The 27,273-nt window shown below is 43.1% G+C and overlaps 1 protein-coding gene across 1 annotated transcript in view; it reads left to right on the top strand.

Annotated features, from left to right (window-relative positions):
* EXOC4 (exocyst complex component 4) overlaps positions 1–27,273 on the top strand; it is a 351,460-nt gene that overhangs the window by 15,726 nt on the left and 308,461 nt on the right. The window contains exons 2-4 of the mRNA XM_030959908.1: positions 4,086–4,275; positions 10,940–11,134; positions 27,010–27,194. Of these exons, the coding sequence (XP_030815768.1) occupies positions 4,086–4,275; positions 10,940–11,134; positions 27,010–27,194 (570 nt within the window). The remainder of the gene's footprint in view (positions 1–4,085; positions 4,276–10,939; positions 11,135–27,009; positions 27,195–27,273) is intronic.

Here is a 27,273-nt window from a genome sequence, read left to right on the forward strand (position 1 = left end):
CAGAGCAAGAAAAAGAAATGGCTCCTGTACCATGAGACTGAGATGGGAAATTCAAGTGTACAAAGTTTCAAATTCTAAGTGATTAATCCAGACTCGTTATCACTGGAAATAACCAGATCTTAAACCCAAAACCTTACATGTCTAAAACTTACTGTGTTTTTCACTAAAATGAAGGGAAAAAAATCTCTGTTGCTTTTTTCCATTTGGGTCTTGGGTTTTGGTTTAAACTTATACCCTGTCTGTAAAGAAATAATCTCCAGGTGTTTAAGGCAAATTCAAGTGAGTGGAGGGCTAAGGAAAAACCTGTTGGGGGAAATTTGTTGTTGTGTGGAATTTTTTATCCTTTTTGGTGTAGGATGTGATGCCTGGGAACATTATTTAGTGGTGACCTTGGCATTGCTGGGTTAGTGGTTGGGCTCCATGATCTTAGAGGTGTTTTCCAACCTTAATAATTCTGTGATGGTTTGAACCAGAACCAATTAAAGGACTATAAATAAATAGAAGAGTTTTGGTCAGAATGTGAGTGTGGTATTTTTAGTGGTGGTTGTTCCCACAGTATATTCCCAGCCCAGGTAATTAAGTGTAGTGGTTTTGGTTTGTTAATTTGAGATGTCATTAATTTTTAGATTTCTTAGTTAATGTACTAATTAGTGTGTTGAGTTTGGTGTTGGTTAATTACTAATTTGTTGTGAGATAGGGTTAGGAAGAAGGTAAAGTAGGTCTAAAAATTTAAAAGTGTATAAAGAAAAACTTATTAATGTAACTAAAAGAAAGAGTAATAAGAATTAAAACCGAAGCAGGGTGTTCCCAATACGGGTGTTTATTCAGCATCCAACAGAGGCAGCTGGAAATTCTGGAATGTGACAATTGACTGAGCCTGAAACTTTGGTTCACCTTGCTTTAGTTGTCCTTTCAAGGGTGAGAGGAGACCAGAACTGTGCATGCTCATTTATGATCTCAGTAGGAATCATCTGCTGGGATCTCCAAGGTTTCTGCTGTCCTGCCTTTGTCCTTCTGCCACTTTTGGGGTTTCTGAGATAGGAGCTGCTGGGGCCTCTCAGGCTTCACAAGCAGCTCTGCTTTGCTGGGCAGATGTTTTTAGCAAAATGTATTTTTCCTATAGACAGGACGAGCTGAATTCAAATGCAAAGCCAAAAATACTGGGCAACACAATATAAATCTGCTTTAAAAACGTGGCAGGGATTTGTTAGGAAGCCTGGGTTGGATGGGAATTTGCTGGAGCAGTGGAATCCTCATGGCATCCTCTGACATGAGCGATGTAGTCTTATTCTTGGAGAGAGATCTTCAGCTTTTGTAACCAACTGCTGGCACTGCAGATGGATTCTGTGGCAAATCCAGAATTGTGAAATTGAATTTGGTTTGATTAAAACTGCCAACTTTCCTAGCCTGTGCTCTGGGCTAGTTTGGTTCTGCTGCTCCCTTGTCTGTCTCCATGCAGGATCTCCTGTGATCTGTGCTGCAGGTCACAGAGGATGGATGTTTTCATTAACTGCTGGGACAGGCAGCTCCAAACTCAAACAAAATGTCAAGTCCTGAGCTGGATATTCCTTGTGTCCAGTGTAGCCGTGCTGAAGAACATTGTTCCATCAGAAATAAGCAGTTCTTCACAAAGAAAATGGATTTATCTGCAAGGGCTCCTAACAGAGGATGACTTTCTGCCAGCCTTGCACGTGATTTCCATTTTAGTCTTGGAATGGTTTGGATTGGAAGGGACTCGAAGATTGTCATGGGCAGGGAGCCTTTCGCTAAAATTTACATTTTCTGGGCCCTGAGCAACCTTGTCTAGTGTTCCTACTTCTCAGAGCCTTTTTGAAGAGCTTTGGCTAAAATATAATTTTATTTTTTCCTTTTTTTTTGTGTGTGTGAAAAGCTGATTTAAGACACAATTAAAAGGTTTGGGAGTAGAATATGAATGCAATAGCGTGAGAAAGGATTCCTGTTTCTGTAGCCACCATGCAGCATGGAACAAGAAAGGCAATGAGTTTTATGCTTTGGAAGAAGCTGCTTTGAGGGGACACTCGTGGGGGGCTGCAGCTTCTTCAGGAGGGGCAGCTCTGATCTCTGCTCTCTGTGACAGGGCCAGGTCCTGAGGGACTTCATTTCAGTTATCTGCAGGTGCTTTAGAGGTACCTGGGACTGCGTCAGGGGAGGTTGGATGTCAGGAAAAGGTTCTTGCTGCTCGTTCTGGGATTTTTATCCTCTCAAAAGGAGAAGGAGAAGATTGCATTGATTCTTGAATAGAAATTTGGACATCAAGAAGCTTTGAGCTGTGTCCAATTTCACAAAATCTTCAGCAGTTTTGTTGCAATCTCAAACTTAATTGATTTCAATAAAAAGAATCTTACTACATGATGTTAGAGGTTAAAATAATTGAGGGGGAGAGATAGGGTCATGGGGCCTTCCTTGTTGTATTGACACATGTTTGAAAACTGACTGGTGGAAGACCTGGATAGATTTGTGATGGATTTCTCTGTGTCCCTGTGACATCCCTTACCGTTGGCAGATAAGTTACAGGAACTGCAACATTGCACAAGTTGCACTGAATCCCAGGATTAAAGTTAGGATTTTTTTTTTCTTATAGCTCTTCATAAATAATAAATCATGAAATATTTCAGATGTTACATTGTGCCTGTATTAATGACTGTCTGGCAATGTGATAACCAATAGAGAACTCTCCCTGAAAAGGGAAAAGAAAACCTCTGAAGGTGTGGGGATCAGAAAAATGGAAACTTCCACAGACACGGGAGGGTTTGATTTGCAGCCTTGGGAAAAGCTTGGATTGATGTAAAAATACAAGGCACAGATATTCAGCAGGAAAATCATAAAATTATGTTTCTATAGTTGCAAGTAAGAATATGCCTTAAATAAGTGAGAAACTGTATTGATAAGATGGTGAAGAGTTTACAATGCAGGGGTGTGGTTGTATAGAATAAGCTAAGAGTTTAGAAATTATAATAGAATTATATTTGTCCATGTGAGACAGAAGCCTATGGGACAAAAGAATCTACGGTACAGCAGAAGTAAGTATAGGTGATAGGTTAGAAAAGCAAAATAAAGCCTGTAGCAACTGTTTATTGGTTTAGAAAGTTCTATATTGCCTTGTAAGGAGGAAATTTGTGACTGCTTTTGAGCTGTGGCCCAACTGCTTGCTCCTTTAAAATCTCACAGCCTCTGAGACTGATGTTTATGTGAGCAATAAATCATTCTCAGCCCCAAAATTGTCCCATCCTGTGGTAGTGTTCAAGGGGTCCCAGAATAAGGGAAGGGATAAGAATCTTGACTCCATGTTTCAGAAGGCTGATTTATTATTTTATGATATATATTATATTCAAAGAAAGTGATATACTAAAACTACACTAAAGAATAGAAGAAAGGATTTCATCAGAAGGCTATCATTCCAAAAGGAATGATAATAAAATCTCACAACCTCGACACAGGTGGCTGTCATTGGTCATCAAGCAAAAACAACTTCACATGCTGGATGCTGGGTAAACAATTCTCCAATTCACATTCCAAAGCAGCAAAACATGAAGAGGCTGAAGCTTCCCAGGAGAAAAGACCCTGGCAAAAGGAATTTTCAGAAAATATGTTTGTGACACCATCCCTTCATTACAAGCGGCGACAATAATAATATGAAGGGTTTGAAAACTGGCAGAGTGATAAACCACAGCATTGATGGGGTGTATTTTCTCACAGTGCATTGATTTCTGTTGTCACCTTATTGCAGGGGTTCCATACTGTTGTCTCCTATCACAGAAGTTCTAAAACTTTTTGGTGTTTCTCATGGGCATCTCCTCAGAGCACTGACTCTTCACAAAGCACCCAACTGACTCCAATTCCCTCCTCACCCAGCCACCCCACTCTTTTATATCACTCTTCTTCTCCTTGGTTACAGCTGTGGCCTGTTCAAGCCAGGCCTGTTCCTAATCTTTGATAATTGGCCCAGCTGCAGCTCCTCAGGGGTGAGATTACTTTCTACACCATCTTTATTTTCTTATATTCTATCCCCCACAGATCTCTACCTAATAAACTCCCAATAACTTTTGCCATCTTGGTGTCCTCAGGACTTTATCCACCAGCGATGACGTGGAGGACCGGGAGAATGAGAAGGGGCGGCTGGAGGAGGCGTACGAGAAGTGCGACCGCGACCTGGACGAGCTGATCGTGCAGCACTACACGGAGCTGACCACGGCCATCCGCACCTACCAGAGCATCACCGAGCGCATCACCAACTCCCGCAACAAGATCAAGCAGGTGCCAGCCCTCGGGGTGCTCTCTTTGGCACGTGGGACATGGATTTGTGCAGTTTATATACATTGTGTCTTGGTTTGGAAAGCCAGGTGTCTGCTGAGGAAGGCAGGAGCCTCCCCAGAAAAGGAGAATGTAAACCGCCTCTCACTGAATTGTTATAAATTTGAAATTAAGAGGCTTTTTCTCCTCTCTTGGGAGTAGGAATAAGAGTTTACTAGGAAAATTAAAATACAAATGGTAATTAAATTTAAATTACAAATTAAAATTACAAATAGTAATAGTACAAAAAAAGCCTGACAGAGTCAGAAATTACCTGACAGCCTGTGGGTCAGGGTATTGGTGGCAATCTGTCCTAGTTTGGAAAGCCAGGTGTCTGCTAAGGAAGGCAGGAGCCTCTCCTGAAATGGAAAATGCAAACCCCCTCCCTCTGAATTATTATAATTTTGAAGTTAAGGGGCTCTCAGGCAAAGATATGGGAGTAGGAATAACAGTTCTTTACTAAGAAAAGATATGGGAATAGGAATGACAGTTCTTTACTAGGAAAATTAAAAATACAAATGCAATAGTACAAAAAAAATCGAAAAACCACTGTCAGAGTGAGAGCAGTCCCTGCCCCCTGTGTGTCAGGGGGTGGCACAGCCCCATCCCATGGGGGCTCAGCCCTCCTGCAGTGCCAGCTGTGCTGCTGCTGGAGCAGGGATCCTGCACAAGGGGGGAGTTTTCCTCTGCAGCTCCAGGGCTGCTGCAGATGGGCCTGGGCTCCCTCTGGCAATGCAGGGCAGCAGAAAGCTGCTCCTCTGGCAATGCAGTGGGCAAAGGCTGCTGTGCTGCTCCAGGCTCAGATTGGATCCAGGTAGGAATGCTTGGCTCCTCCCCTGGGCGCAGCATCTCCCCATGGGATGCTGGAATTGGATCAGCCCTGCAGGGACACTCAGTGGCCATGGACAGCAGAGATCTCCTGGAGGGAGGGTTGGCTGTGGCAGAGATAAAGAAAAAACTGCCCCATGGACAGAGATCACTGCCCCACCTCTGACAGATGGGAATAGAACACACCCCCTGCCACATCTTTCAACCTAAGACAGATTGCTGTAGTGACAATATTAGTCATAGTGCCTTGTGTGCTTCACTGTGCACAGCAAGCAATAAACAAAGTCATCAACAAAGTTTTTTCCCTTCAAGTGAGAGGGGGAAATGTGGGAAGTGGATTTGTAGAGAACTCTCAAAGCCTGACAGAAAGCCCACATCTGCAAACGTTGAGATGAGAAATGCTGACTTAGAAATGCCCTGGAATGGGACAGACATTGCTGAGAGAGAAATGGGACTGGAAACAAGTTCCAAAGGGTGGCCTTGCAAATAAGCCTGGATGCTTTGGAGAAATAGAATTGTGAAAGATGCATTGGAGAGGGACCCACCAGGGGTAATTTTAGATTCTTGGTTTTAAGGCATTTACAGCATGGTGTGGCTAAAGCTGACAGACCAAGAAACACTTATAATGTCTTGTAATTTAGAAATAATTGGCTTCTGATTGTGATGGGGTGAATTATAACATCTGTATTGTCTCACCCTTCATATGAGAATGAAATTGGAATAAAAGTTTTTAAAATGCCTCTCAGCTGCCCCATCTCAGGGTCAGAAAACAGCTTAATCCAGCATGTGTGAGGTCCACAGGCTGTGCTCCAGCTGCAAATCTCCTTTTTTCCTGTCTGTTACTGTTTTATTTGTGGTTTTGCCACCAGTAACCACCAGTGATGGAAGCTCCAACGTCCTGTTTTATTCTTTTGTTTCTCCCTCTGTTTTTCCAGCTTCTCATCATCATTTTGAATGGAATGAAAATTGAGTTGAGAAAGTTCTGTTACCACTAAATTCCTTCTAAATTCCCACCTGGAGTACTGTGTCCAACCCTGCTGAACAGGTCCAGAGGAGGCCCCAGAGCTGCTCCAGAGCTGGAGTCCCTCAGCTCTGGAGCCAGGCTGGGAGAGCTGGGGGTGCTCACCTGGAGCAGGGAAGGCTCCAGGGAGAGCTTCCAGCACATTGCAGGGCCTGCAGGGGCTCCAGGAGAGCTGCAGAGGGACTGGGGCCAAGGCCTGCAGGGACAGCACCCAGGGAATGGCTCCCAGTGCCAGAGGGCAGGCATGGATGTCTGGTGGTGCTCACAGGGGTCCCAGGATAAGGGAAGAGATAAGGATCTGACTCCATGTTTCAGAAGGCTGATTTATTATTTTATGATATATATTATATTAAAAGAAAATGACATATTAAAACTATATTAAAAGAACAAAAGAAAGGATTTCATCAGAAGGCTTGCAAGGAAAGAAGAGGAATGGGATGTTAATAAAATCTTGTGACTGACCAGAGAGTCTGAGACAGCTGGACTGTGATTGGCCATTAACCAGAAACAACCACATGAGATCAATCAAAGATGCACTTGTTGCATTCCACAGCACCAGATAATTATTGTTTTTCTTTTCCTCTGAGGCTTCTCAGGAGAAAAATCCTGGCCAAAGGATTTTTCAGAAAATATCGCAGTGACATGGATGGGATCTTGGCAATGAGGAATTCCTGGCTGGGCTGGAATTGCCAGAGCAGCTGGGGCTGCCCCTGCATCCCTGCAATGGCCAAGGCCAGGCTGGACATTGGGATTGGAGCAGCCTGGGATGGTGGAAGGGGTTGAAAGATGATTTTCAAGGTCCTTTCAACCCCACATCTTGGCATGACTCTAATTTTAAGTTAGTCCTGAATAGCAGTGACTGTCACTGCAGGACCTTCCAGTCCTTCATTGTCCCAAGCTGTGTCTTTCTGGCAGCATTTTCAGCTGGATCTCCCTGAGAAGAGAAGTTGTTAAAAGTCAAACTGAGAGGTGGATGTGAAGCACAAAGCTCTGCAGTGCCCCTGTTCATTTATTGTCTGGGCATGTTGCTCCCAGGTTTTTGAAGTCTCCAGGGCTGCTGAGCTCACACCTTTCCATCTCATCTTTTCATGTTTTGCTATCTTGGCCTTCAGCCACCTCTTGAATAGTCTGGGTGATTCATCATCTTGCTTTTTGCTCACAGAATATGAATTTTGATGCTATTTCCAAGCTCAGCTGTGTTGTGTGAACGCCCATGAACTCTGTGCCCCCGAATCTTTCTGCATTTTGAGTGCTCACACTTCAGGGGATGCTGCCAGTAAATAACTCTGGCACTCGTGGCTGGGGACTTGTTTGAGCTGCTCTGTGCCTGCAGCAGCAGCAGCAGAGTTCTTTGTGCTCCTATCTTGCACTTCCTGTGCAGTTTGCTGCACCTAAACTTTACAAAACAGGCACCAAATTTTTCTTACTTCAATTTGTTTCCTGGCTCTGTGGCAGTCTCAGCTTAAAACCTTTCCCAGAAGTGCTTTAGGAGCAGCAAATTTTTACCCTTGGTGGGTTACATACTGACCCTTCTGGCTTTGAAAATTCATTTAACATTTTCAAAGAAAATGAGAACATTCTGCTGCTTTCCAAGGGTAAGAGTTCATTCCAGGATTTATGGACAAAGCTCAGCACTCTGAAAGCAGAGATCAATTCCACTAAATTTGAAATCAACTGTAGGCAGTGGCCTGGCTTCACACAGTGTGCAGAGCTTTGCAGAGGTCAAGACAAGCAGAGAGTGGTGTGACCTTTGGGTCCCACCTAGATGAATGAGTGTGAGGGTGAGGGACCTTTTGGTATTTAAGTTTGCTTATTGGTTTTGGTCAATATGTATTGAAGTGGTTTTGACCTGATCTCACAGGAAGGCCCAGATCTGGTTTGTCATCAATCTGTGTTACACTCTGAGGCTTGCTCTTCGTGTTCCCCTCTGTGCAAGGTGGGAGTTGTACAAGGGACAGATATTCCAGATCCTTCTGGGGCTCAGAGTCTCTGCTGCTCAGAGTGACCCCGAGATGCGTCAGAAAGTCTCTTTTCCCAGCCCAGCAGTCGAAGAAGGAGTCAGACCTCTTCTGTTCTTGTTCTCAAGGTTGTTGATTGTTTCTTATCTATAACATTCTTTCTCTGGCCTGCTGAGGTCTGTCCAGCAGGTCAGACAGAGGCACACTGACCACCCTGGGGATGGTGTTATCTTTTTATACTAAAAACTACTTGTACATTATTTACCATAACTTCCCAATACCCATCACCTATGTTAGACAGTGAGCTTCTACTCTAAACCAATCCAAAAGTGCCAGCATCACCCAGAACATGGAGGCTAGGAAGAAGAAGAAAGAAGGACAAGGCACAGCCAAATTCCTCCATCTTGCCCTCTGAACCCCCATTCTAAAAACCCCAAAAAATCTATTTTTCGCCCCATGACAAACTATTATTCTACTGAAACTCTCTTGACTTTTAATTCTTCATATAAAGGTGGTAATTTTTTCCATGGGTCATAATCAAAGGCACAGGGGTCTTGGGCTCTGTGCCAAGGTCTCTGAGCCCCCTGGCAGGGGCTGAAGCCATCCAGGGCAGCCAGAGGGATGTCCTGGGTTCTGACATCAGGGATCTGCCTTTTCTAGTCAATTCTTGTGTGGGCTCCTGGTGGAAAGGTTTAGTTTTGGGTTTAGCTACAGAGGTGTTGCCTCTGTAAAACTGAATTACAAAGCAGAACCAATTGGGGCTCCCAAGGGGAGGGTTTTTTAAAGATCTGCTGTTCATTCCTTGCCCTGCTCCCAGTATCACTGAGCTGGGGTCTCTGTACAAATCACAAACAGGACAGGGCTGCTGGGAACGCGCCTTGAGCTGTTTGATTTTCCAGCATCAGCCTCATTCCATGGCTGTGACAATGGGAAGATGCCAGCAGCTCACATCCCTGCCAGCAGACCAAGAACTCAATGTCACAACTCACTTTTTAAGTTTTTGGCCAATCCCACAAAGCAAAAGCACATTGACAGGAGTTCCATCCAACCACTGTAAGCACAGGTACCTTTGGTTAAACAATGCTGGCTCATTTCAAACCCAACACCTGCTTGTGAGCCTTAAACACAATGCACAGAGCTCCAGTATTAACTTAGAACTCCCTCATATCTCACTAGATAAACTTTTCTGCAGCTTAGGGAGTTATTCTAGCCAAGCATTAATGCACAGACCATTGTTCTATTTGTCCTTACTTTTCTACTTCTCACATCATTTTTCTGCTGACCAATCTCCTGGCTGCTGCTTGGCTCTGATCACAGTTCTGCTGTCTCTGAGCTGCCTTTTGCAGCTTTCCCAAAACCCCCTGAATTCATGGATTCCCACACCCAGATGTGGATGGAGTTGATGATCTTTCTTGCAAGGACCCGAGCAGGAATGTCTGCTGAGATTCCTCCTGGCCCCATGGTTGTTTGCTGACCTAATTTGGCTCTCTGTAGCTGCAGTCCACTGATGAAGCCGTGCCAGGCCAGTGGAACATTTCCAATTAATGTATTGAACAGGGATTAGATATGAAATGATCTCAGTGTGTGTTTTAGTTTGCTGCTGCTTTTTAGGACACTCCTAGATGAGGGGTTTTTTGTTGGCTGAGGATTTTTCCATACTTCTCTTTTCAGAAAGACATTTTGAAAGTGCAGTTTAGAAATCTCAAACTCTCCTGCCTCTGGACAGAGGCTGTTTTATGGAGCAGTTTTTATTTACCAGTGTCCGTTATTGGTCCACTGATGTGTTTTTCACATAGATTTTTTTTTTTTAACAGCCTTCAGGTGAACAAGGTAGGAGAAAGTGCAGCTGAAGTGGGATTTGTGGAATGCTTTAAAGGCTCATTATTTAAAAATAAATTGAAGGGCTCCTTCTGAGTGTCTCTCTTCATGTGTTATTCAGTGAGAGTTCAGCCTGAGAAAAGGTTGGGCCCCAAGTATTCATAAGTTATCACAAAACAAGAGTGGTGTGAAGGCAATGTGTGAAGCTGTGCTGCTAATTGCTTCCACATTTTAGCATGGATTGTTGATTTGCATGAAGCAGGAAAAGCTGGGTTACACTGACCTTACCAGGGAGAATCTGAAAGCAGGGAATGCTGTGAGGTGAGGGAATGGAGAAGGAAAACTCTTGGTGTTGCCTAAATGGAGAAAAATTAGAGATTTTATCACTTGGATGATGGCATGAGGCTCAGAACCAAACTGCATGGCAGCACTGAAGGGTTTGTAATGGCTTGATAAATAATGGAAATGCTGATTTGAGCTCATACATGTTCTGATTAAAACTTCCAAAAAAACTGGTGTTGCTCAAGTTATTGGGAAAATGGTTTTACTCTTAGCTGGTCATGTTTCAGAGAAAAAGCCACCAAACCTGAAGAAAGGAGGAGACTGCCAAAAGATTTAATAGGCAGATGGAAAATGTTTGCAGCAGGAAAATTAGCGGTGGCTTATTTGCTTCCACAGAAAATTAGATTCTTGCAGTTTGCCAAAATACTGAATTGGGTTTTGGGAAATGGCTTTGGTTGTGGCTGGGTTTCATTGGATTGTGGTACTTCAGCTAAATTTTCACATTAAAGAACATTTCACTGTGAGAGAAGTTCAGTTTTTAGAGTCTATAAAGTTCCCCTCAGCCAAGACAGCACGAAGAAAATCAAATTTGGTTTTACCCTGGTGATATTTTTGGAATTTCTAATAAAGTAAATTTGGAATGCCTAATAAAACAAAACTGGGGATGGGCTGCTCTCAGTTGCAGGGACAGATGCCATTAACCCTTGCTGTGCTGCTGCAGGTGAAGGAGAACCTGCTGTCCTGCAAGATGCTGCTGCACTGCAAACGGGACGAGCTGCGCAAGCTGTGGATCGAGGGCATCGAGCACAAGCACGTCCTGAACCTCCTGGATGAGATTGAGAACATCAAGCAGGTCCCTCAGAAGCTGGAGCAGTGCATGGCCAGCAAGCGCTACCTCAACGCCACCGACATGCTGGTACTCCTTTTTTGTCACCCTTTTTTGTCACCCTTTTTGCCCCCATTTTTGTCCCCCCTCCATCCCCTGTTTGCCCCCTTTTTGGTCTCCCCTTTTTCATCCCCTCTTTTTGGTCCCCCTTTTTGCCCCCCTTTCCATCCCCTTTCTTGTCCCCCCCTCTTTGGCCCCCCTCCACCCCCTTTTTGCCCCCTTTCCATCCCCTTTTTGGTCCCCCATTTTTTTGTCTCCCTTTTTTGTCTCCCTTTTTTGTGCCCCCTTTTTGTGCTTCCTTTTTGCCCCCTTTCCACCCCCTTTTTGCCCCCTTTCCATCCCCTTTTTGGTCCCGCATTTTTTTGTACCCCATTTTTTTGTCTCCCCTTTTTGTCTCCCCTTTTTGTCTCCCCCTTTTTGCCCCCCCCTTTTTGTCCTCCCCTTTTTGTTCCCCCTCCATCCCCTTTTTGCCCCCTTTCTGTCCCCTTTCCCCTCCCATCTCCTCTCCCATCTCCTTTTGCAGTCTCATACTTCATTTCAAAATTAATTTTCCAGACCCCCTACCTGGATCATCATCTTTCTTAAAATCTCACCAATTATTTCAAACCCATTTTTATAACAGAAGGAGCTGTTCTGTGTCCCTCTCTTTCCTCCCCAGAATGCACTCACAGCTTTGGTCATCGTTCACAGGGGAGGTTCTCACACAGTTTAGGGGGGTTTGCCTCATTGTCTGCATGAGAGGACAAGGCTTAAGGTTTAGGTTGGGCATGAGGAGGAATTTCTTCACAGAAAGGTGATCAGAGGTGGGACTGAACTGCCAGGAGGGGTTTGGAGTCCCCACTCCTGGAGGTGTCCATGGAATCCTGGATGTGGCGCTCAGTGGTGGGCATTGGCCATAGGTTGGACTTGGCCATCTCAGACATCTTTTCCACCTTAACTGGTTTTGTGACTCTGTGATTCTTTTCCCATGGCTCTTGCTCCTTTCTGCTTACTTCCAGCTCCTGGTTAATCTCTTCTTCTCCCTTCCTTCAAGTGTTTTTTCTCTTCAGTTCCATCTTTTTTATTAGCTTGCTTTGCAGTTCCAGTCTTGTCCAGTACAGTAAAATCAGGGTGCCCCTGATGAAGGAATGGTTGGCATCTGACTCCAGTGGTTCAGAATGCTGAACAATTGCTTTATTAAACTATATCACATTATACTGCACTATATTAAAAAGATGCTCTACTATAAAGAAAACTTGTGACTGTCTCCTGACAGTCAGGACAGCTTTTTCCAACTGGCCAAGAAAACAAAACAATCCTCAGCAAAATCTAATTGACAAATCACTTCAGGTAAACAATCTTCCTAACACATTCCACATGTGCAAAACAACAGGAGCAGAGAATAGAGATAGAAATTGCTTTTCTCTTCTTCTCTCTGTTGTTTTTCTTCTTTCTCCAGGAAAAAAAAAACTTCGAGAGAGAGAATTATATCTCTCTGTTCAGAGAATGTGAATGCCACAGTCCAGGAGTTTCCTGGACTTCTCTAATAACAGTCTTTCTATTTCTAAACTTAACAAGCACATTTCCTGACCAGGCTCCAGTCCTTCCTTTCCTGGAACTGTCTTTAGGAATTAAAAACAAGAGAGGTGATTCTTCTCTGCTCAGTCCAGTAAAGACAGGTGGAGTTACTGGGTCCAGGCCAGTGGGGGATTACAGGGATGGTTAAGGAGCATCTCACACGTGGAGAGAGGCTGAGACAATCCTCAGGGAGATGTTTTTGATGGTTATTATTATTTAATGGGAGGGTGCAAAGAGACAGAGCCAGACTCTCCTTTATGGTGCCAGGGATGGGAGAAGAGGAATGGGCACAGCCTGAAACAAAAGGAATCATTTGATCCTAAACCAGCTCTTTTTTACTGCAGGGATGGTTGAAAACTTGAACAAGTTCAAGCTCTGTAGACCCAGAGAGGGTTTGGAGTCTCCCGGTGTGGAAAATTTCCAAATCCAGGCTGCACATGGCTCTAGGTGCCCGTGCTTGGGCAGGGAAGTGGATTTGATATTCTCCAGAGGTCCTTTCCATCCTGAACCACAAAAAGTAGAGGAAGAAGTGCTGTCTCTGCTTCTTACTCCTTTTTGCCAGACAGTGCCTTTAAGACCATCTTTTCATTGCCTTATTTTGTTTTTTCCCCCTTCACTGCCCTTTGTTGTCTCTCTTAGCTGTGCCTCTTCACTTCTTTTTAATGTCATTACCCAACAAGAGAAGGAGCTGGAAATTGTCACCCTGAGCTTTAATTTCCTCTTTTTTGCTTTATCTTATTTCACCTTAAACATGACTTTGTAAACCTTGCCTTGTTCCCTGTGCTGGATTTCCCACAGCTGGATGCCACTGTAGACCTGTGGAACCCACGTGGTTTTTGTTGTTTCTGTCACATCCTCGTGTCTGGTTTCACTCTGCCATCACCTTCCCTTTGTTTTTCTGTTCCTCCTCTTCTCCTGTGCCAGCCCTGCTGCAGTCACAGCATCATGGAATGGTTTGGATTGGAAAGGAGCTGAAATCCCATCCAGTGGCACCCCTGCCATGGCATGGACACCTGCCACTGTCCCAGGCTGCTCCAAGCCCTGTCCAGCCTGGCCTTGAGCAGCTCCAGAAATAAAAATCAAAGTGTGGTGTTTGCCTGATATTTTCAATTGTCAGATGTGAAAAAGGAGGTGGAAATTAAGGGTGTCCAGTGTAGGAACATGATACTCACAGTTGCCACCAGTATGAGTTGGAATGTTAGTGCTTTTTTCACCAGTTTGCTTGCTTTGGTTGCTTTTTGGTTTGTTTTTTGGTTTTTTGTTTGTTTGGTTTGGTTTTTTGGGTTTTTTTTTTTGTTTGTTTGTTTTTTGTGGATTTTTTTGGCTTTTTTTGGCTTTTTTTTTTGTTTTGGGGATTTTTTGAGGTTTTTTTTTAGCGGGGGGGTTGTTTTGTTTTGTGGTTTTTTGAGGGTTCCTTTTTGATTTAAAAATATTCTTTTCAAAATACCAGACAAGTAATCTATTTCCTATTTGAAATCCGTGTTAGGAAGTGTAAGAAGAAAAATAACCTTGCTTAAGATTTCTGATCCATTATGCTTTAGGAATGGTTTTCAACCTGTGTATTTGATATTAACTGGTTTGCAATATTTTTTATATGGTTATTTTAAATATAAACACTTCTGTGTGTATAAATATGTGTGCTTGGGTAAAGTTGCCTGTGGCTATGAGGGAAAGACAGCATCAGATCTCTGTGATTTATAGACTTCTGCAGCATTTCTGCTGCTGCTCTGTTTGGTTGTTGTTTTGTTTTCAGCATAGCAAATATTTTCTAATAAATCAAATAGTAATGATATAAAAAGCAGCTGTTAGTTCATGAGCTTTTTTGAATATATATCAAGGAATGCAGAGAAACCTCAAGTGGAAATTGAACATTCAATTTCAGCCACTCATTGACACTTGCAATTCTCATTTGAAGACAAATGTGCCTGTATAAAGAAACAGTAATTCACCTGCATTTGGAGCTTTTCCCTGGCCAAAAATCACTGCAGGCTCATTGGCTTTTGCCATCTTGTGTTAACAGAGCTGTGATGTTGTAATCACTCACTGGCTGGGGATAATTCCCTTCTCCTTTGATATGATAGGAACATTATGTAAAATCATTGCTGATCTGTCAGGGAGGCACAGTGTCCATAGATCTGCCTGTCCTTTGGTTTCATCCCTCGAGGTAAACAGCTGCTGGTGGCTCAGGAGAAGCCCAGAGTGCTCTGAGCAGGAGTTTGCAGCCCTCCCCCTGCCCTTGCAGCCCTGATTGATGCTGTTCCTGTAGCCCTGTGATCCATGCAGTCAGAATCAGACCTTTGCATCATTCCAGCCTGCTGCATCCCATCCCTGCTGCCTGCTCTTTGTATTCCACTCACATTAATTGAAGTAATTTTGCCACTGAAGCGTGTTTCAAACCTCTGCATTTAAATTGAAATTTTAATTCCCTTATTGTTTGGAAAAGAAGGCTGAGGATGGCTTGTTACAGGTTTCATTATCACTCAAAACTCTCCAGCTGCTGGTTCTAATGTGCAGTGACTGAGTAATGCAGGCAAGGATTGTTAATAAAAGACTGGCAGCTTTTCCCAGTTGGATAAACACAATGCAGAGGTACTTTGTGACAGCTTACATTTGTATGAAGTTAATTTTTTTTTTTTTAAGTGACAGCTTTTTTTGCTTTCTGATTCTGTATCCAGCCAGAGCAGCACACAAATATCAGGTGTTCCTGTTGTGTGTTTCTCCAGCATCTTGATAATTCCAGGAGCACAGGTTTGCTGTCCTATAATTGCACATTACAGGGCGTCTAAAAGAACCCATTTCCAGCATCCTTTGAATTGTGAAGCTTTGGAGAATTTGGGAATGTCTGGAACAGATAAAATGCCTGTTGGAGCTGGAATGCATTTTGGTTATTTTCCATTTCTTTATGTGCCTTTTTGATAGAGTGAGTTTGTACATTTGCCTGAAATGGAGCTGGTTTTTCACACACTGAATTACTGACAGCAATATTCACTTTTATGGGGCACTTCAGTGCACGTGCAGCCATCTGTGGGTGGTTTTTGTTTAACATAAAACAAGAAGAGGGTTCAGGGGGGACCTCCTGGCTCTGCACAAGTCCCTGCCAGGGGGGATCAGGGACCGGAGGACACAATGGCCTCAGGCTGGGCCAGGGGAGCCTCAAGGAGGAGTCTGGGGAGAATTTCTTCATGGAAAGGGCTGTGTTGATGGAGTCCCCATCCCTGGAGGGATTAAAAGCCATGTGCATGTGGCACTTGGGGACATGGAGCAGTGGTGGCCTTGGCACTGCTGGGAATGGTTGAACTCGATGGTGTGAGAGCTCTTTTCCAACCTAAACAATTCCATAATTCTGTGCTCTGCTGCTGAGGGGGAATTCTGAGCCAGGAGGAGCTGCCTAAGGACAGTTTCCAGAGAGGGGAGCTGAGCAGGGGCCGGGGACACTGTCACCTCCCACTGTCACATCAGGGACACTGATGTCACTTCCCTGGGAGCCTGAGCTTGGCTGCTGGAATGAGGAACCCAAGTTCTTGCAGAGGAGATGTTCTGGGAGTGCTCCACACCACCAGAAGCCAGAGCAGAGATCAGCAGTGGCCAGGACAGGAGATTCACCCTTGCAATGGAACAGTTTCATGTCCAGTCTCCCCAGCACTGGGCTGTGCACTGGTTATGCTCTGCATAGTAATTAATAAATTAATGAGCTCAAGATCATGGAGATCTGTGCTGTTACTTTAATTCTTCTGATTCTACTGTTGACACATGAGGTCCCCATAGGGAAAACTTAATATTTTCCATTTGTTTCTATAATTTAAGAGCTGCAATGCTGAAAACAGTGAAGAAATATTGTTGAGTAAAGTAATTTAAGGTCATATCATATAATTAAATAAAAACTCTTCAGGCTGCTTTGGTTTTGTGTCTGGATTTGCCCTTATGGCAGGCAGTAAACACTGAAACTGCAGAAATCTCTCCATGGGATAAGAGGGAGGATCATTGCTATTTCCAGCTGAATTTTTCCTTTATTAGGAAGACAAGAAGGATTGGGAATGAAGGTGGGAAGAAGGAAGGATGGAGCCCTTTGATTATTCACTTCACTTCCCCCCAATTCCAGAGTGAGGAGTTGGTGTTTTCCTCATGGGCTCATCCTTCTCCTGTGTCTTTTTGCCAGGAAATAAAAAGCTGTCAGTATTTTGTTTCTCCAGAAGCAGGGAATGCTCCAGCACCTACTCTTCTTTTTTTTCCAGTGTTAAAGACTTAAACTTTAGGTCTTTAATGTCAGGAAATTAATAATATGTATATATATATATTTTTATATGCTCTGCTTTGTGATGTGATAATAGCAGGAGGATTTTTTGGAGCTGATCACTTTCACCCTACACATTTGGCATTTTATAAAAAAATGGTTTTGTGTTTTTAAAGGTAGGACTTTACAACACAGCTGAGTGACTGGGTGACACCAGGGGCAGAACAGGAAGGGCTGTTAAAAAGTGGAAATGCTGTGCAGAAATCATGGAATTCCAGAATGGTTTGGGTTGGAAGGGACCTTAAATCCCATCCCATCCATGGCAGGGACACCTCCCACCATCCCAGGCTGCTCCAGCCCCAGTGTCCAGCTTGGCCTTGGACATCCCAGGGATCAGGGGCAGCCCCAGCTGCTCTGGGAATGCCTTCCCAAAATCCCACCCCAGTCTCCCTCTCCCAGGGAATTCCCTCCATTCCCAGCTCTCCCACCTGGGATTGGATCCATCCCCACCCCGACTCCTCTTTAGGAAGGAATTTTGGGATCCGGGGTCTTCACTGGGAATCTCAGGGCTCCAGGAAGGGTCTCCCTTCCCTTTTCCATCCCCAACTTCCATAAAAATCCCTCGGGATGGATTCTGAGTGTCCCAAATCCCAGAATCCCAGGATGGTTTGGGTGGGAAGGGCCCTTCAACCCCATCCCATTCCAATCCCACCATCCCAGGCTGCTCCAGCCCCAGTGTCCAGCCTGGCCTTGGGCATTGCAGGGATGCAGGGGCAGCCCCAGCTGCTCTGGGAAACAAAGAAGAGGAGATAGTGGAGAAATCAAGGCAGGGACATCCTGGAGAACAGTGAGGATGAGGAGCCCCACTTGCTGTGAGAAGAGAGAGTCAAACAAGGGTTTTAAAATATTGAAATGTTTTTTTCTCTGTGTGTGAAATATTTACTCATCCCATAATAAACATCTCATTCCAGGGCAGCTGGGGCTGCCCCTGCATCCCTGCAATGTCCAAGGCCAGGCTGGAGCAGCCTGGGACAGGGGGAGGTGTCCCTGCCATGGATGAGGTTTAAGAAACCAAATTCTGATTCTGTGTCCTCCTCAACAACCTCCTCTGCATTCCAGTTCATCCTCTGGAAAATCCTTTGGAGTGCCAACACCTCCTTGCAAAACTGGCTGTTTGTAGCCCTGGGCATGGCTGAGATGTAAAAATCTCATTTTTATTACCTGACTGCAGCTGCCACCTGTGGCTGTCCTCAGGATGGCACGAGGAGAGCCTTTCAATGAAAAATGCCTTGTAGTGAGCAGAGTTCTTACACCTGCAGTAGCCTGGAATAATGAAATAAATAAAAATAACAATGCACTTCTCAGCCTGCATTTTATTTACTGCCTGCCTTTCAGCTGGAAACAAGGAAAATCAATAAAAACACTTTCATTTGGTTTCTGCATTCCTTAGTGCAGCTCTGGGATTCAGGTGCTGCCATGGAAGAGTTTTGTATTTTGGAATTAAGTGGAAATAAGAGAGCTGGGCTTGTTTGGGATCCTGTAGAAATGAAACCTTTTTAAATTTACCTATAAAAACCCAGACCATCCTGGGGTTTTATAGGTAAATTTAAATTTTGGCTCTGCTTGAAATTCTCTTTTGAGAAGTGAGATCTCTCTCATTTCATGTGAAGTTTCTGTTAATTGTTAATGATTGGCAAATCTGATTTCTTAAGGTGAAGGACAGGTGAGGAAGAGGCACCTTTTTTTTTGTTCATTTTATTAATTCCATATATACTTGGAATATGTTCTGGTGATTCCAAAAACCACAGAAATCATGGGCTTAGTGTGTCTGAAAGGTCTGGGGCCACACAAGGAGGATCTGAGTTGAGTTTGGTAGAATACTGAGAAGTTCTTTATGCAGAAGGATTTGGGTTTTTATTCTTAGATCACTTTTCACCTCTCTTCTGTAAATTTTTTCCCTGTTTTTTCCTTAAATTTAAGATTTTTTTTTTAATATTTAAGAAATTTTTTAAATTTAATTTTTTTCCTTAAATTCTGCTTTGATTATTTTTTAAATGAACTTAAGGCTAGCCTTAAACACATTAGAACATGGAATTTCCCTTAAAAACACTTTATTTTTTTTTCCATAGTTATCAAGGACTTGCTCTCACTCTTTTCCTGCTGTAATTTGCATTTTCAGGGCAGTCTCTTGCATGAAGTTTTAGCACCTAAAGCTGATTTCCATGGCCACGTGCTTCACCCCAGCTCTCCTCAGAGCATCACCAGGGGGCTCTTGGCTCTGCTAATAACAGCCCTTCATTTCAGCTGGTAAAAGCTGATTTATTAACAAATTTAATAAGAAATCAGGCTGTGGTGGAGGTGGAGCAGAGTTGGAATACAGAGGATGCTTTTCCCGCAACCGCTGGGCTGTGACTGCTGGAATTCAAGAATCCAGGAATTCTTTTTTAAACTCTGGGGTGTAAGAGAGAATTTTATCCCAAATAAAACGTTGCAGCAACAGCATGAAAAAAAGTTGTTGAAGGGTTATGGGACACTATAAAATAATCCAGATTGAATAAATCTGGATAAATAAATGGGATTGAACTGCTTTGAAAATGCAGCTTTAAAGCTGGCAGAGAGGTGCAATAAATTCAGTTTTCACTAAAGCATTTGAAACATTTGGGATGAAAATGGAAATGAGAAGTGAAAGGAAAAAATCTTGGGTAATTCTGTCGTGCCAGTGGATAATTCTGCCATTTCAGGGAAGTAATTTGTCCATGCTGGGGGAGAAATTGCAGAATTTGTGTTCAGGTCCAAGTGAGCAGTTGGATAAACCTCTTGTTTTCAGCCCCTCTCTTCCTTGAGCTCCACTTTTGGTTCCAGCACTTTGTTGCTAGAAAGACATTGATGAATTACAGGAGTGGAGGAGGAAGGAGAATGATTGATGGGTGACTGAGGCAAATGCAAAAGAATTAAATTTCTCTAGCTGGAGGAAAGGACAGCAAGTGAGGAACATAATTTTATAAATATTTAAAAGTTGGCAGAGGGAAAACAGTGTTTGGTCATTGCCATTGGAACACTTGAGAGAAATAAATAAAAGCTGTTTGTCCTTTGTGTTAAGGTGTTTCAGCCAGGTTTTGTCCAAAATAACTTTTTAATTTTGTTTGTACATTTTTTAGTCTCCTTTCCCTCTCAGATCAGTTTGCTTGTCCCAGGATGAGCTGTTTTCCTGCAAACTGAGCACTTTTTGTGTGTGTAGCTCAGAATCTTCCAAAGTGATTTTCCAACCCTCTCAGCTTCAGTCATCTGTGTCAGTCCCCCCCTTTTTGTGCATCATTTGCTCACAAATCCTTTCATGCCATGAAGGGGAGTCAGTTCAGCTCTTCCCAAAATATTGCCAAGGAACCATAATCATAATTTATAGCTCCTTCTGTGCTTTTTGCTTGTTGATTCTTACAAAATTTTGAAAGGTGAACAAAATTGGGAGCAATTTCTTCCCTCACCTGAATATCCACCCAGTGCTGTCCATCAGCTCCTCGTTAATCCTCATCCCCTGGGTTCCTTTGCTCCTTTTCCTGTTTTTAGGAATATCAGGAATTTTCAGGAATACCATCACTGATCTCTGGTGCTTTCCCTGTTTTCCATGATTTTACCTGAAGACTCTGCTTTTACGATCACCAGGGTGGTTTTAAAGTTCAGGATCATTTTAATAATTCCTATTCCCTGATTTGTTTTGATGCCACCTCACACTGTGCTGTGGCAATTTGGTATCGGACAATTAATTCTCAACCCTTGGATTTCTTATTTCTTAAGTTTTCCTTGTATCCCATTGTTTGGCTGGCCCATCCTCAAAGGGCATCACTTTTCAGCTTCATCCTGAATCACCTTGCAGCCAAAATAGTGCAACAAATCTACAGATGAAACACAGCCTTGAGAAAACTTGATAGCCTTGAGAAAACTTGTGTCAAGGTTGGAATGAAAAGATATTAAATCCAAAAGATATATCCAAAATTAAAAACCATTGTATCCAAAAGATGTTGGAATTAAAACCACAGCCTTGATAAAACTTGTCAAGGTTGGAATTAAAAGATGTAAATGCAGTTTAAAGCAGGTTTAATCATGTGCTTGTTAAGTGTTGCCAGCAGTGGAGGCTGCAAGTGCTTCCCAAGCTTTTGGTTTTTGGAATTCTGTGATTCCAACCCTTCTGTGATTCCCTGCATTGTCCATCAAAAATGTGGGAATTTTGCAGCCTTAAATTCAGGAGCTCCTTGCTTATTTTATTGCTAATAAAATTAGGAGTCATTTGGAGGTTTCGGGTGGGTAAAAATAGAGAACACAAACAAACCCTGCTGAAGTGAACATTTTCTCACTGCTCTCCAGGTACAACTCATGTCCAACAGCTTTATTTATTCCCCTGCCTTTTCTCAAGTTGCTTTTTCCATGGCTTTTGCTCAATCTGTCACACTCCTGTGCCGGGCAGTGGGTGGCACAGGAATTGGGTGGCACCTGGGAGTGTTTCTTGCTGCTGTTCTGCCTCTCACAGCGTTGGATTGAGCCCTTTTCTGACCCACAGATGGGACAGCTGAGAGGAGTTTTATTCCATTTTCAGTCCTATGTGAAGGTGAGGCAATACAGATGTTATCATTCACCCCATCACAATCAGGAGCTAATTATTTCCTACTTGCAAGGCATTATGTTTCTTGGTCTGTGATGTTGCTGTAAATGCTTTAAATGCCAATAATCTAAAATTACCCCTGGTGGGTCCCACTCCAATGCATCTTTCACAGTTCTATTCCTCCAAAGCATCCAGGCTTATTTGCAAGGCCACCCTTTGGAACTTGTTTCCAGTCCCATTTCTCTCTCAGCAATGTCTGTCCCATTCCAGGGCATTTCTAAGTCAGCATTTCTCACCTCAACGTTTGCAGATGTGGGCTTTCTGTCAGGCTTTGAGAATTTTCTACAAATCCACTTCCCACATTTCCCCCTCTCTATTGAAGGGAAAAAAAACTTCTTTGATGGCATTGTTTATTGTTTGTTGTGTACAGTGAAGCACATAAAGCACTAATATTGTCACTATAACAATCAATGTTATTATAATAACATTAATTATTAATTAATAACTTTAATTATTAATAACTTATTTCATAAGTTATTTTAATTGTCCCATCAGTTGCCTCATCTCTGGGTCACAAAAGGGCTTAATCCAAAATCACAGCACTTTGGTTCACAGGTTTGGGTGGGAAAGGACCTTAAATCCCATCCAGTGCCACCTCTGCCATGGACCTCCCACCATCCCAGGCTGCTCCAAGCCCTCTCCAGCCTGGTTTGGACACTTCCAGGGACCAGGGGCTGCTCTGGGAATTCTGTTCCAGGGAAGAGAGGCAATTTGTGGCTGTTGTGTCTCTCTGCCCCCTGCCAAGTCCCCAAAGCTGCAGGGTGAGGACTTTGCTGTTCCACAGCAGGTTGCAGGCTCAGTCCTTATCTCCTGCAAATGGAATTCGGTGACCTGCTTGTTTAGCTCTGCCTACACTTATTTCAGCTGGTTTTTAGTCATTTTCTTTTCCTGTACCTTGTGAAAGTGAGTCCCTTGTAAAAGCTGCAGATCAATTCTCCTTTTAAATGTCAGCATTGTTGTATTCGCCAGCGAGGCAGCTGCAACCTTCTGGGTTGTTGCTTATTTATTTACTCTTTTATTCTGAGGGCTCAGCTTTTTCCCTTTTGTCAGATTGTGTTTATATACAACTTTTTTTTTTAATCTCAAATTATGACCCACCACATTGTTGCCTCTAAACCTTTCTCAGTTGTGTGTTCATGTTTTTATATCTGTTGTCCAAATTCAGAACAGACGGGTTTCCCAGCCAGAAATGATTTGGTTTTCTTGTAAAATAATTAACAATTGAAGGAGGAATTCTTCCCTGTGAGGGTGGTGAGGCTCTGGCACAGCTTGCCCAGAGAAGCTGTGGATTCCTGATCCCTGGAAGTGTCCAAGGCCAGGTTGGATGGAGCTTTGGAGCAACCTGGGACAGTAGAGTGTCCCTGCCCATGGGGACTGGCTGATCTTTAATGTCCCTTCCAACCCAAACCATTCCATGATTCCATGATTTTATAATTCTATCATTATTTTGGTTTTTTCCCCTCTCTGAAAAAAAAAAAAAATTGAGACTTTTCTCTTTATCTCTGCTCACTTCCAGGCCTGTGGGGGTTCAGCAGAACCCTTGAGGGAATAAATAGATTTCACTGTAAGCAGATTGGGAAACTTTGGCTGAAGTCAGGAAAGAAAGAATTTTGACAAACACCTTGTTAACACTTAGGTTCTCGTTTGTTGTAAAATGCTGAATTAAACCCTTCCAAATTTCCTCTTCCACTAAGCAAGTGTTTAGCTGTGTTTTCTTTTTAAGGCAATTAAGCCCTGCTCTAAACTGCCTGTGACCTTTAAACAAGCTGCCTAATGGTGCTGCTGCCATGGTTATTTTCTATAAACTTGCAATTTTCAGCTTCTACAAAGCACAGCTCTTTTTTCAGCCTTATTTCATCTCGGTTTCCTAAAGGGTCTTTGCTCGTTGTAGGTACTAATAAGTAGAGAGAGATAAGAAGATTTGAACATCAGGAATTGCTGTCAGATCATCTAAGCCAAATTCTCTGCTAATCCAGGCCAATATTTTAATTAGTGTTTGACTAAATTACACTTATTGTGTGTTCATGAGCAGCTTTCAATGGGAGAGAGAGCTGAATTCAGGAATTAAAGGAGGTGCTGGTGGGCACTGCCCATTCTTTTGGTACAATTTGCTCATTGTAAAGCAGTTTTTTTCCACAAGAATGACAACTTGTTTATTGTTGGTTCCTTTCCCAGCTGCTCTGTGTTGCTGTGGCTCCTCTCTGCACCCCAGCCCCTGCCCAAAGATTAATGTGGGGGAGCTCTTTTACCTGTAATTATTTTGTGTCCAGCCAGTCTAGCATAATGCTGGGATCCCCCTGCAGAAAAACGAACAAAAATCCCTTTATTTCCATTTAACTGGGCTGTGTGTGTAGAAAGAAGGGCCAGGAATGACCATCAGCTGCTTTTTCTTGGGCTGCTTTTCCCTTATCAGTGTTACCTGGAGTCTTGCAGGATAACTCTTCCTCTCTCTATCCCATTCCACATCTTTTAGTGCTTTTGGATGCAGGCAGCAGCTGCTGGGAGTGTTAAAAGCTGATTGGCATCACTTGCATAATCCAAATTTTGGTGTGTTAGGAGCTGAGTGGGGCCATAAAGTCAAAAAAGTTCCTTCTAGAATTCCACTGTTGATCTGCCTGTATTGTATATTTAATTTTGTGCATTTTTTATTGATGGTTTTGCTGCCTTTCGGTCACTTATGGTGATCTGGGCTGGCTTATCCAGCACACAAAGGTTTTAATCTCATATTTTTTATTCTGAAATATAATCTTGGGTGCTGCTTTGTTGCCAAGACCTAAATCATCTTTCTGTAAGCCAAACTGCAGAAAGGAAAAATATTTGGTTTGGTTTTTAACATAATATTTCTATTGCCATCTAAACCAACTGGAGACCTTCCTTTGACTTCCATGAACATGAATATAATAAATGGTTGAATATTCAATTTTTATTTTTTTTTTAAGATGTTCTTGAGAACTGTATTTTGGCCCTAATATTTTTGGTGAGCAATGAACTCTTTAGGAACTGGTAAGACAAAACCGGAGAGCTGAGTGGAAAATTTAAATTCCCACTCTTTGTGTTTCAGAGAAAACTTTTCCTGGATATCTTGGAATTTTTTTTATGTCACTTTTCACTTATTTCTGGCTGCTTTTTCATCTCGCAGTTTCTCAGTATGACAAATATTTAAAATGTGATCAATTGCTCCTGCTCCTTGCTCTGGTGGGATTTTTGATCCACTCTCAGGGTAGTTGTAGCTTCCCTGAAGCAACTGGGGGGGATTCAAGTGCCTTTGGGATGGGCAAATTTGGGGAAAAAAGCTCCACCTACCAAAGGAAGAGGAGAGGAAATCGCATTTCCACTTCTGCCTGAGTTTCCCATGTGGTGTCTGCTGAGCTCCTCCACTTGGGTGAGCTCTGTCACCTCCTCTGGGGAGAAGGAAATTGGGGTTTTCCATCATTTTTGGGGTGGTTTTATGGTGTGTGATGGCCAAACTTCCCCAACTGTTCCCAGATGGATACTGGGAAGAAAGAGGATGGACAGTGAGGAGATTAAAAAATTAATTTTAAAAGCCTGGCTGTCCCATGGATATTCCAGTTTTGTCCTGGGCTTGGAGGCCAGCAAAGGAATACTCTGGTGATGGATGTTCTTTCAGTAGAGTTCCTTTGGAATGGGGAAAATTGGGAAAAAAGCTCCACCTGCCAGAGGAAGAGGAGGAATTCACATTTCCTCTTCTGCCTGAGTTTCCCACGTGGTGTCTGCTGAGCTCCTCCACTTGGGTGAGCTCTGCCACCTCCTCTGGGGCAAAGAAAATTGGGGTTTTCCATCATTTTTGGGGTGGTTTTATGATGTGTGATGGCCAAACTTCCCCAACTGTGTCTAGATGGATACTGAGAAGGAAGAGGATGGATAGTGTTGTGTGGCAAGTTAGGAGATTTAAAAATTAATATAAAAAGCCTGGCTGTCCCATGGATATTCCAAGTTTTTCTGGGCTTGGAGGCCAGCAAAGGAATACTCTGGTGATGGATGTTCTTTCAGCAGAGTTAATATTTACTGGTACTGAGGGAGCAGCCCTTGGCTGGGCTGGCTGCTCACTGTATCTTTGCTTTTAATTTTTAATGTTTGGCTGACAGGTTTGTTCTGAACCCAGATCTTGAAGTGCAAGCAAATGTCTCATTTCACTGACAGCATCCTCAGTTAGCAGGGAATGGGTTTTTAAATTTTATTTAAAACCTCTGCATGCCAAACATGCTCTTTCCAGTTTCTTACAACATCAGCGCTGAGAGTTTGGAAGCTACAGAGGGATGCCATCATTTATTTATTAGTAACTGGAAATCTCTGTTAAATAGAAAACCAACTGGGAGGGATGAACAGTGAGAGTGTTGCTTTTAGGCACTGATTTGTCGTTCCTGATGGGTTTTGTCTGTGTTTGGGTTTTGTCCACATTTATTTTTAGGATAGAAAAGGAAATCAGGGAATTTCAGTGCCCGTGGGATGTCAGCTGGTCATTATTTCAGATATTCAAATGGTGTAGCCACAGGACATAGCCCTTGTGCAGACTAAAGGAGGAGGTCTCCTAAGCTTTTTCAGTCGTGAGTTTAAACAAATTAAATTTAAGCCATTTTCTCCCCATTTGCAGAATTCGGAATAATGGGGTTTTTTGGTGTTTCTGTAATGGAAAGAATAACAACCATCAAACAGCATTGTCACTATCTTCTTCTAACACTTTTCTACTTAATAATCCTCTTATTTGGGGATAAACCATGCTTTGATTTTTATTTAAGAACTGTGTTTTCACTAACTTGTTTTATACATACGCTTAATATTTGAAGGCTGCGCATTAAATCTCAATTATTTGGATGTTGGACCCTTCTATATAATTTATTTGGGAATAGAAATAAAGAAATATTACTTCAAGATTTTCTGCTTTAGAAAGGTTTTAAGGCTAGAATCATCCTGGGGTTCAGACACTCCCCTAATCCAAGAGGAAAATTACTGTATTTGCAGGGTTCCCAGACGAAGGCAGGAATGATGAATCTGACTCCATGTTCTTGAAGGCTCATTTATTATTCTATGATAGTATATTATGTTAAAGAATACTAAACTAAACTGTACTAAAGAATACAGAAAGGATACAGACAGAAGGCTAAAAGATAATAATGAAAACTCGTGACTCCTTCCAGAGTCTTGACACAGCTTGGCCCTGATTGGCCAATGAGTGAAAACAACTCACATGAAACCAATGAAACAATCACCTGTTGGATAAACAATCTCCAAACCACATTTTAAAGGAGTAAAACACAGGAGAAGCAAATGAGATAATATTGTTTTCCTTTTTCTCTGAGGCTTCTCAGCTTCCCAGGAGAAGAATCCTGGGCAAAGGGATTTTTCAGAAAATATGACAGTGACAGAAAATTGCAAAACCGAACGAATTGATGGCGAGAGTCGAACGAATGGATGTGTAAAAACTGTCCCCTGTTTCCCCCCCAGGTGTCAGCAGTGGATTCCCTGGAGGGTCCCCTCCTGCAGGTGGAGGGGCTGAGTGACCTGAGGCTGGAGCTGCACAGCAAGAAGATGAACCTGCACCTGGTGCTGATCGACGAGCTGCACCGGCACCTCTACATCCGCTCCACCAACCGCGTGGGGCAGCGCGGCCGCGACAGAGCGCGCCTCGGGTGGGACAGCCTGACCCTCCCCTGCCAGCCCTGACACCCCAAACTGCATCTCTGCCATGCTGTCTTGGTTTGGAAAGCC

Source organism: Camarhynchus parvulus, chromosome 1A, assembly GCF_901933205.1.
Source record: "Camarhynchus parvulus chromosome 1A, STF_HiC, whole genome shotgun sequence".
Lineage (NCBI taxonomy): Eukaryota > Metazoa > Chordata > Aves > Passeriformes > Thraupidae > Camarhynchus > Camarhynchus parvulus.